The sequence below is a fragment of the Lethenteron reissneri genome, chromosome 18, assembly GCF_015708825.2.
Source record: "Lethenteron reissneri isolate LAM-NWPU_2019-01 chromosome 18, ASM1570882v1, whole genome shotgun sequence".
NCBI classification, from domain to species: Eukaryota; Metazoa; Chordata; class Hyperoartia; order Petromyzontiformes; family Petromyzontidae; genus Lethenteron; species Lethenteron reissneri.
The window spans coordinates 5,415,497-5,427,031 of record NC_083796.1 but is presented as its reverse complement, the minus strand read 5'-3'; the positions used below and the strand labels follow the sequence as shown (position 1 = coordinate 5,427,031).

The following is an 11,535-nucleotide window of genomic DNA, read 5'->3' as shown; positions in this document are numbered from 1 at the left end:
ACTCGAAATAACTCTTCCTGCAAAATTACATTATTGGGATAATACACAGCAAATATTTCCCCTTACTGGCAGACAAAAGCCAGTTTCCATGCCAGATGCTGGGTCAACCTTATACCAAAAGACAGCTTGCCACTGGGGGTGTCCTTTAAAATGTGTTGAGATGTTAAAAAAGGTTATCGTTTATTACACTGGTTAACACACTTTTTCTGGCAATAGGTATTCCAACGGTTTTAATGTAATTTTAGGGTGCTGATTCCAAATTTGGCATCAGTTTTTGTCTATCACATCAGGGTTTTGAGATATAAAATATTGCATTTTCTATAAAAACTGCAGAAGAAAACTATTAAATAAATGTGGATATCTACATACAATTATATTATAAACACACTATCCTAAAAATACAGCACCCTATTTTAACACTAAAGCAGTCACTGACTCGCAACAACTTGCAATCATAAGTGACAGAGTTAATTTCGGGTAAAATCAATGAAAATGGGGTATGCCGATAGCATAAAAATGAGATGTGATAGAGCAAATTTGAGATCAGATTTGGAATCAGCACCCTGAAATTAGTCTGAAACAGCTGCAAAAGTCCAGGCCAGAAAAAATGTTTTTGTTTGTTGTTGACCAGTGTTATCAACGCACGCGGAAGGCAACAAAGGGAACGGACGACCACAACAAGACGGACTGATGGAGTGGGAGAAACCGTGCGATGGAGAGCAGCAACAGCTGAGATGTGACGATCGCAATCTGTGGCCACCTGCTGCCTGGAAGTCCATTGGTCTAGCGGCCTCCATGAGCACAGGTGATAGAAATGATGAATCTGCATGCAGATAACAGAACTTTCTACAAATCGATTGGTGCCCTGGATAATGAGTATTGGATATTAGGGCTGTTAATAACACGAATTTCACTGCACATTTTAAAAAAAATATCTTAAGCAATGTGGACGGAGGCATGACGTCAGCACGCACGGTCTCGGCTCAATTCTGGGATGCAGGTGACGTAATCACGCAGACGTGTTGGGTGACGTCACCACCGCCACCACGCACGTGCCCGCACGCCAGCCAGCAGAACCTTTTTTTTATTATGTCTTCCTTATACTGTGGTCATCCAATATATGACGACAAAGGCAGGTGTGTTTATAAGTTTTACAGCCGTCCGATTGCACGCATCTTCCAAAACATATCAAAGCTCGCAAATGTACTCCGTGGTCTTAAATTTTTACTAGCACGTTTGAAGATTTACTGCGGCCGAATGTGTTGAGAAATATATAAAAAAGCCAAAATTGCGGTTTATGTTTACTGACACCGTGAAACGCACTTAACAGCGCGTCGTTGACGTTTGAAGTTTTTATTTAATTTTAAGAATGGCTATTAAAGTTGTCTGTTACTGATTGGCAAATGGTAATGGAGCCATCAATGTCCAGGTGCAGTATTTCATTGCCGCCACTAAATTGTAGGCAGCATGGACCGCATAGCATTGAAACATGGAACTTTGGGCCATAATTGATCTAACGGTTCTAACCGCATGCGAACGTTGGCCAATTTTGCATGTTTATTGGGTAATTTCCTGAAAAAAAAATACATGCTTGCACACATCCGTTTATTAAGAAGAATCATTTTTAAATGTGTCCACGAATTCAGTAATCACAATTCACATTTATTCATGTTTTGCCTTCTTCACGTCCGAGATAAAACAAAAAACATTTTGATGGTGGCCTAGTCGGCCAGCTTCTCAAATCCACAACATTTTAGGGATGTGACCAGGGCGTCTCGAGTGCAGCAGTGTCTCCAAAGTGTTCTCGACTAAGATTTCTGCATTCACAGATCGAGCTGCTCGATTGGCGGCTGCACGAGCCTTTCGGCGCATTCCGATTAATTGTTGGATGTCCAACAGTGCCACTTCATCTTAAATTGGGCTCCCATCTACTCTAAGCCGGTAGATTCTGAAGAATTCCATTCATATGCATGATAAATAAGATTGGTGAAAGCACGCAATTTTAGTTGACACTTGTTGTTGAAATAGCGGTATCGACTGTGCTGACCTTTCACGTCGACGCAGACACAGCTGCCGGTGAGAACGGCCTGCACCCATCGGTTGATGCAGCGCGGCGTCTGCATGGAAATAATTAATTTTGACGTTACAGGCCTTTGGACCAGACCTTGCCAAAAGCTCGGTTGGGGTCAATGAGGTCAAGTGCCGTTCACTGAGGTTGACGTTGGGGCCATGCCGTCGCTAATTGACTGGGTGATACGGAGCAGCTGGTCTTCGGTGGAGTGTAAATGGCGGAAAACCACTTGCAACATTAATTCTCCTGACTTAAAGCTTTCGTGACAACATTAATTCATATTCTTTGGGTCTTTCGGTAAAGTCACGTCGATAGGTTCGAAGAAAAGAACAAAAAAACTACGACGTTTCGAAAGACCCAAAGAACATTATTTGTACGTACGGAGCACACGGTAATGTTGCGGAGTGCCCTCCATCTATCCATAAACGGTGCACATCAAAGCATCAACTCTGTGTTTTTTTTGTCGGATTAAAACATTTCTTTACGTTATGAACGGAGAGGCACACAAGCGCCGAGTGAACGTATTCCGCTCAGAAAGCACTATCGCCACGTTCTGCGATGACCAGAGGACCATATGGCACTGTATTCGTAAGCTGCAAAATTGTCATTGATGGAAGAACCAAAGCGGCTAAGCCCCCATTCCCCAGAGAGACAGCAAGCTCACCAGATTGCCATGGCGACCGCAAGAGTAATGTGCTCGCTGGAAGCTGGAAGCGAGAGTGCATTTGATTCCACCGTGATGTAGACGAAAGGGGGCTGTGTCCATTAGTCATCACGTTGATACCGTTTAACAAGATTTCAGGTGCCAATTCTGGGCGTCTGAAGGCGGGAGTAATATATTGTTGGATCTTTTCGAATTTTTCCCGATGCTTTCAACATGTTTCGCAAATCGTGTTTGCGGAGACGATCACGGACGGGCGATCTTTGTCGCCACTTGGCAATCAGTTAAAGACAAGGGCCGAGCGGAGCAGAACATATACACGCGTCGTTGTGAATGCGGATTCAGAACGAGCAGGTGTCCCCTGATGTGGCAGGGCTTTGCACAATCACACGCAAACATCGCCTTTTTACATTCACACGTTTAATCGCAGCACGAACGTGCTCTTGATATTTTAATGTGCCGTATATACATGGCTACACGAATTTTGGGCGTGGTGTAATGGTTAGTATACTGGACTTTAAATCCAGGGGTTATCCGGGTCGATCCAATCTCGTCGCGAGGCCGTTGAAACATTGAGCAAAATGTTCTTCTTAAAATAACCGCGCATGTCCTACCCAGCAATATAAGTGGATACACCACAGTTAGTCACTCGGCATGGCGCGTGTGGTGGGATAGTGTCGGTACTCCCACCTCTGACAGGCATGTGGTCATTGTGGAAGAGTAGGCCAAATACCGTCCAGGGGGCCTTTCTGCCACCAGTGGTCCGAGCAAGCCATTGCAGGACTGCACATTTAAATGTCATTTGGATGCATATCTTGCAGCCATATATGGCTCCATTAGCCCAACCTTGACCTCTGGCAAGCCAGAGTTCAGGGTTTTTCAACTGCTGGGGCGTGGGCCAGATGTGGCGTGGGCCAGATGTGGCCCTTGCAGCTGTGACCCAGAGAAAGAAATGGCTTGTGTAGATCTAAATATAGGTAAGTGAGGTGAAAGAGTTACAATCAAGAAATAGATATGAAAGGACCGTAGAAAATAAAAATTACTGAGATGAAAGATGGATAAATATAAGAGATGGTGGACATATTTATTTTATTTTATAACTACGTGACTTTACCGAACGAACCAAAGAGTAGGGAGACATAAGGACAAGAGATACACATTAAAGGGTCACACATGGACTGACAAAGCAAATTAAACAAGAACTTAAAAAGGCGACGAGGCCTTCTAATGACTCCTATACTCTATACTCTCCCAGTGCGGGAGCGGAAGAAATGTCTTGTGATTGGCAGCCAGAAAAATCGAACACTTACGTTATCGCGTGGGAGATGGCAATACTGTGCCACTGCACATGTGCGTAAGACCCTCAGGGTGCATACGTGAGGTTATTTTGTGGCAGGGTCAGGCGGTCGGCTGTGTCAGGGATCTAAGTTCAAGTTGTTGATAACCATGCCAATGGCCGGTGCAAGGTCAACCTTTTATCTATTTTTATGACATCGGTATTGCCATTGGTTCCAGACAAATGCAACTTTTTGATTCTTGAACCTCTCGCTAAAAAAGATTGCTCCACCTTCGTCAGTCACTTGTCACCGAGGTTGAACTCCAGAGTCATAAAGAAATAAATCTTTATTAGACGTCAAACTTGCTTGAGGATCCAGGGCAAAGATCATTGGCTCCTTTTTTCGAATGTATTTCAGTGTAAAATATCACAACGCGTTGGAGTTTTGGGGGCTTCTCTCGATTAAGTAGCATTTTATTTTATCCCCTTTATATTTCTAAGTGATTAAATGCGTACGGTTGTAATTACTTAAAAGTAAAGGGATGTGTGTGTGCACTACGCATTGCAGTGCAGTGAAACCTCCCTCATCTGCATTGATGGAAGCTGTTGGTGGACCCTATTATGCATGCCTATTCGTAAAAACGATTCCGCTTATCAACAACACGGTGGATATTCGTAGGCCTTGGAAGGTCACTTGAAGATATGATGGTTGCCGGTCACGACTAAACAACGGAATGGCGGCCAACAGAAGGAACATACCCAGAGAGGACATCCATTGCAGAGATGGTGGTAATGGAATCAGTTTACGTTTCAGGAGAGATATGGTGTTGGAGACGGTTTGGGGAGGTCTTCATCCATCATTTGAATGGATCGCGGCTGTTTGCCAATAGGATGATTTTTACCGTGACTCTTCTCTCATCAGATAAAGCGTCTTAGATAGTGTTTGCAGTGCCACTCTTATTCATGAAAAAAATGGGAAGACATTTTTCGGATGAATAAGTACCACATAAAACAGGATGTGCTTGTAATTGGGTTGTGAATCAGAGGGAGTTTCAATGTTTATTTTTTCACGATTATTTCAAAGGTTGAAAACGCGACTTTTAATATCGACATAAGGCAGCGTTGTTTAAAAATTGCAAAAGTTACAATATCACACCATGTAAATGTTGATGGTAGGTCACATTTACTTCATGTTTTCACTCAGTGGAATTGCGATCTAAACTGTATAATATATAGTATAGACGCCAATCCACTGCTGGATGAAGGCCTTTCCACACAGTCATGGTCATAATGTACAGTACGCATTTTCTATTTTACAACCCCAGACATTTGTGGTTGGGGTTGTTTCCATACTTCACGCTGGTCAGTGTGGGTTGGTGAAGGGCGGGTTGGGGGGAGGGTGCCAAGGATCAGTTCAGACATCACGTGCCACTAACATCGCGTGCCAAGGCTGGGAATCTATCCCAGGTAACTGGATTCAGATTGCAGTGTGCTAACCACTTCACCACTAATACGGATATGTTTGCACAGTATATTGTATGAAGTACACACGTGTGCAATTGTATACGTTCTACATTATGAACTGTTGGTTGGATTAAAGTACAGCAGAACCATACTAAATGCAAAAATAAAAAATCCCCGATCATATGGCTCAGTGGTAGAGCAAGCGGCTCGTGATCCTGAAAGTTGCGAGTTCCAATACTGGTTGCGAGTTGACTCGGCCCACCATCCTTCCAGGTTCTGTAATAAGTATAACCCGTAAAAACAAAGTTTTTCACTATAAATCCTTTATATGCGTGGCGGCTAGAGTCCTCTCGTCCTCTGGCTTGAGATGGCTGTCACCTATGGGCCAGATGATTGCATTGCACCATTAAGCAATTGGTAATTAAATATAATATTTTTGTCCTAAGAAGTGTAAAATTTTGGAAAAATTTTTTCACGAACATTAATTGTCACCCACAACGAGTCTGTGTGGAAAATGTCAGCTCGATTGGATCACGGGAAGTGGGTTAAAAAACGACCGAAAGATTTGCACGGTCCTAAGCAAGCAAGCGAACTTAATATAAAGGATTTAAAAATAAGTATAACCCGTAAAAACAAAGTTTTTCACTATAAATCCTTTATATGCGTGGCAGCGAACTTAATATAAAGGATTTAAAAATATATTCGCCTGTGGAGGACGCGGGGATCGATCCCGCGACCTTTGGCATGGGAAGCGAGGGCGCTACCAACTGCACTACTCCGCCACGGCCTGTGGAGGGGTTACGCTCTGGGCTCTTATACTGTGACGTTCAGCCAAAGCCAAGAATGAGTTCTATTTGAATATATGTAAAAAAAAAAATTTCCTAAAAAGTTTAAAATTTTGGGAATTTTTTTTCACGAACATTAATTGTCACCCACAACGAGTCTGTGTGGAAAATGTCAGCTCGATTGGATCACGGGAAGTGGGTTAAAAAACGACCGAAAGATTTGCACGGTCGTAAGCAAGCAAGCACGCAAGCAAGCAAGCGAACTTAATATAAATGATTTAAAAATAACACTTGCTCGGGAAGTCTACAGTGGTTGACCTATTACTAAACTCACCATCGTAATGGAATGTGGAATTTTCACCACGAGCCGCAGGGCTGTAAACAGGGAGATACCCACTGGCTGAATGCTCATGAGCAGGAAATGACTAACTTCTTCCTTTGCCTAGTCTTTCAAGGGGTTGTAGGAGAAAGCTCTGTTAACCCCCCCCCCCCTCCCAAAGCAGAGTACTGGCACATTATTATTTTAATGCAAAGCATGTGACACAAAAAGTACTTTTATTTTTTATTAATTCATAAATTACACTTTAATAACAGATAGCTAATTACAGTATTGTATGTTTCACCAAATGAAATAAATAAACATCATACATCACTCATTATAACGAGAAATCCATAAATAACACACGCTAAAGAAATTACACTGGTTCTGATGTAAATGCATTCAACACATCAACAAACAGATATACTTCTGCACATATGCACTGCACACCTGCAGGTTACTTATAATTTACTTAATTTACAATCTTTTGCTGTTGATGGGCCTTTTTTAAATACAGTATAGGCACTTTAAAGAGCTGTCAACCAATCGTGCTGTCAAGCACACAAGTCTTGCTGCAGACCTCATCTTTGCACCTTTGGTTTAAATGGGAATTGATACGGAAATGTAAAAGAACAATGGATTACCAAATTCTCATTACAGGTGACAAGCACTGTTCCCGACACTTTATTGTCAATTTAAAATGTGCGATAAAAATAGCGAATCTGAAATTACGGGTGAGTCACTTTTCACGGCTTATTTCAATAAAATGTGAAAAAGCTTGATTTGCACACATAAAACATTGTTTTCCTACGGCGTCTGGATTATTAAATCCTAATATTCTTCGATATCGAAATTAGAAAAATTCTTAATGAAAGATTTTTGGCATGATTAGCTTTCAGGATATTGCTTGTACATTATACAATGTAATGGGCAAGAAGTCCCCAGTAAAAACTGTAATGTACATGATGGCAGATAATCTAAAGTGCTGGACGAACGCAGGATAAGCTGTATTTTGAAAGTGAGGTGCTAATATCATGACTTCATTGCAAATTCACACATGCTGGGGATTTCTTTTACAGGATATTTCAACACAAAAAGGTCAGTATCGATCAGCACCAATTAGCGCATCCTCACTTTAAAGCATGCATGAATGCACAGCAACATCCAGTCCGGCAATGGCACTGTACCCTGAGCCATGGAATGTCATTGTTCACATGTAAACTTAGAAAATACCACTCAAATTCTGCAGACTGTGAAAGAGATATAAAAAAAAACTCCACATCCATAATCAAAATTACCCACCGAGTTGTATACAGTGGTAACGTATCTAACGCAACTACACCAAGGCAGTTGTAATTATTTAAATGTTTTATTGCAATTGGATTTGTGTTGGCTCCACTTGCAGATTTTTAATCCTGGGTTGAAAATGTTGCGAATCATCGTGGAGTTCAGTATATCCCTTCATGTGCATAAATACAGTTATGGAGACAGGTCCCCTTTTTTCTGCGCCAATGGTCCCAACAATCTTCTGCCTGCAGAAGGTCTTGAAATCATGACAGTGAAGCAGTAGTGATCAGAGACTGTAGCTCAACAAGCAATTCATCCAGATTTTTTATAACCTGAAACGAGAAGAGGTTCAACGTTACTACTGCATATATATCACGTTAACTTATTTGCTAAATATGCATGAATAAGGAATTGTTTAGAAACTGAACTGAATATTGTCCAGTGCACAGAATAATATGGTACGTGTATATGCATTCAATATATTGTTAGTGCTTGCTTATGGATGAATATGCTCATGAGACTTTGATGAAAAGCATATCTTAGTTCAGCACACAGTTTCCTATATTGTTCCTTCTTTATTCAATCATATAATATAATCGAGCACAATGACGTCATGGCTACTCCATTGCAAAGTAAATTAACGAGTGCAGGCTGCTGAATTTTAATAGTCAATTATCAAATCTTTTTGACCTCCGCAAGCATGCAAGAAAAAATATCATTACCATTTGATTTTAAATGTAGGATTTGGGCCAACAGAAAATGGCATGCATATATACCCTTTTTAATTTAGCACTACAGCAGATGGTAATGCCACATAGCATTACTTAGTGACAGTTAGATTAAAAATGATCACATTTGCATGGCACCTCTCCGACAAGCACATTAACCTGTAACCCCCCCCCGAACAAGACATTTAACCATACCATATAACACACAATATACAGCATCAATGCACTTCCATGGTTCATCATATTTACTTTTTATTAGTGAAGAAAACCTTGTAAATTGACTAAGGGATTAGCATTCAATATACCAAATGTTACGTTACCTATTCACACTACAGTATACTGTAGTTAGAGGAACTTACACTGCCTAGCGTAGCCAGAGAAGTCATCAGTTCACTGTTGGTGAGGTCTACTTTGTCAGCAGATGACATGGGATTCAAATTGCTTCGGTCGGGAAGGCTAAAATGCATAAAATGGGTAGTGTTAATATTTTGTATTAATGTATTTAAATTACATGACAACATTCATAACAGTTGTTTGCCTTATTTTTGTAAAAAAAAATGGTGAAAGTGCTTAATATTTCATGCACATTACTACTGTAGTATTATTTTGATTTAAAGCTTTCGTGACTGCAGGGATTCATATTCTTGGTTCTTTCGGTAAAGTCACGTAGAAGGGAAACAATAAAATAATAAAATATAAGACAATAAAATTCTCACGACGTTTCGACTGAAACACAAGCAATCATCATCAGGTGTGAAATCCTCAGCAAGAAAAATAAAAAAATTGAGAAAAAAACCTTTAATTTTTTTTAGAAAAAAAAACCTTTTTTCAAATTTTCTTGTTGTGGATTTCACACCTGACGATGATTGTTTGTGTTGCAGTCGAAACGTCGTGATAATTGTATTGTCTTATATATTTTTATAATTTTATTGTTTCCCTTCTACATGACTTTACCGAAAGAACCAAGAATATGTAGTAGTATTATTAACGTATTACTGATTACCCTCAAGCAAATAGAGTTGCGAAATATATTGACTTGTGTCTAGCAACGAGATGGATTGTGGCATCACAGGACCATGAGGGAAGATGTTGGCAAAGGGAGGCCTCCATTCAGCAGTGGATATGTGGCTCATATCCTTAACTAAACAGATTTGTATGCTTGATTTGTAATGTTTAACATAATCTGAAACTTTTCAAACAATTCTTAATTTAGCTATGATGGGTTTTTTTTCTTCCAAATAAAAAATATTCTGCTGAGTTGCAGTTATCAGGTAATGTTATATATGGCAAAAAGTGGCTTACCCAGGAACATATTGCTGTTCAGGTCCCATCCCGATTGAAGTTAGGTGAGCCTCCAAAGATGCTATTTTCACCGCCATGTAACAAGACGACACCATAAGCAACACGATCCTGAAAGCGGAGAGGCAGAGTTAATTACAATTCGTGAGCGTAATTTCCTCGTGCATCCGTCGATAATGCAAATTGTCGTCGAGTGTATTGTTAATGCACGACAATTGATTACACTTACAGTAAAGTGCACACAACCAGAATGTAATGCACTGATTGTTGATCTTCTGTCCTTGGTGTTGAACTTAAGAGGTAAGACATTTTTTGTTGGAGTCTGCCTGAGGAGAGACAACAAGAGTAGCATGTCACTGCACAGTTCGAGGAGGTGAATGGTAGCTGTTTTGCAAAAGTCTCTGAAAGCCCCAAAACACCTCTATGCCGACAAGAGGACAACCTGGGTGAAGAATCAATGCTCCGTGAATGCAACTTCAACTGATTATACAAAATGAAAACAAGTGTATGTAACAGTTGACATTTTGGGCAATGGCACAACTTGATAGCTGAGCTATGCATAAGGACCATTGCCCTGAAATATTAATTTTCCTTTTTTTTCTTTTACAGCAGTGTTATTTCATTTTTTCCCTTTTTCTTCTATATGGTTATGTGCCAGTGCACATCACTCTTTATTCTGAAAATACAAATTGGCACAAAACCACAGCACCTGACCAAATATTAACATACACAAACCTGCCGCTTTTCTAACGGTAAGCAGAAAATGCGTTTTTTACAATTCTAAAATACATACTGGATTGGCGCATTGGGTGCACATGCTCTATGGGCTTTATGCATTGGAACATTTCAGCTTATACAATTTAGAACAAGATGACAGTTTACCAGCTAATATAGTCCCCCCATTCACTTTCACCTTTTTATGCCCTCTACCTGACCTGACACGTTAGACAAAGCTCTATATTTCGAAACGGTTGTGGACTCTTTCCCAACGAATGCCCTCCCCTCGCCCTATCCTATCGTTCCCCTGGTCACCTCCCCCCTTCCCCGCAAGAGCAATGGAAATCCAAGTCAAAGCCATTTCCTGCTCAATTGAGCATTGAGGCAACGTACATCTCCAGTTCACATCCCTGAGGCAGCAATGGAGATTCAACAATCTTTTGGCTGGGGCGAGTCTATCCATGGGAAAACCAGTTTACTTCCCCCCCACATCATCCCTTGACCCTGGAGGAATGATTGGCAGAGTCAACCCCCAACTAGGATTTAAACTCGCGAAACTTCCAACCGCTAGCTGATTCGCTCTACTGCTGAGACACCTGGCCGGGCGACACCCCCACTTTCCCCACAGAATCAGTGAAATTCAAAGTATGAATAGACCTGTGTGAATACAATACACATGAGCGGTTTCAATTGTATGAGACGCACGCATGAAACTTGTATGGATCGCACTTATTCTCCTTATTTTGTGCCGTGCGGAAAACAAAATACGTACTGGTAAATGAGGGGGCTGGGGGAGCCGCTGTCTGGGTTGATGATGGCCTTGAGATGGCATCAGTCTCATGCAGACCGTTTTTCCATTTGATCTCTGTCGGGCTGCTTTCTATAATAAAGTAAAGGGCAGAAAGGTTATCTTTGATGAAGGTACAAG

At 41.0% G+C, this 11,535-nt stretch overlaps 1 protein-coding gene across 4 annotated transcripts in view; it reads right to left on the bottom strand.

Moving 5' to 3' along the window:
- Positions 1–6,806: 6,806 nt before the first annotated feature.
- The window catches only part of GRAMD2B (GRAM domain containing 2B), a 29,469-nt gene continuing 24,740 nt past the window's right edge, over positions 6,807–11,535 (bottom strand). For 3 of the 4 annotated variants that reach the window (XM_061553520.1, XM_061553523.1, XM_061553522.1), the window contains 5 exons: positions 11,380–11,487; positions 10,120–10,216; positions 9,894–10,001; positions 8,951–9,047; positions 6,807–8,195 (listed from right to left, as the gene is read on the bottom strand). In XM_061553520.1, the coding sequence (XP_061409504.1) occupies positions 8,127–8,195; positions 8,951–9,047; positions 9,894–10,001; positions 10,120–10,216; positions 11,380–11,487 (479 nt within the window). In that variant the 3' untranslated portion in view covers positions 6,807–8,126. The remainder of the gene's footprint in view (positions 8,196–8,950; positions 9,048–9,893; positions 10,002–10,119; positions 10,217–11,379; positions 11,488–11,535) is intronic. The other variant, XM_061553524.1, reaches the window with a different exon arrangement.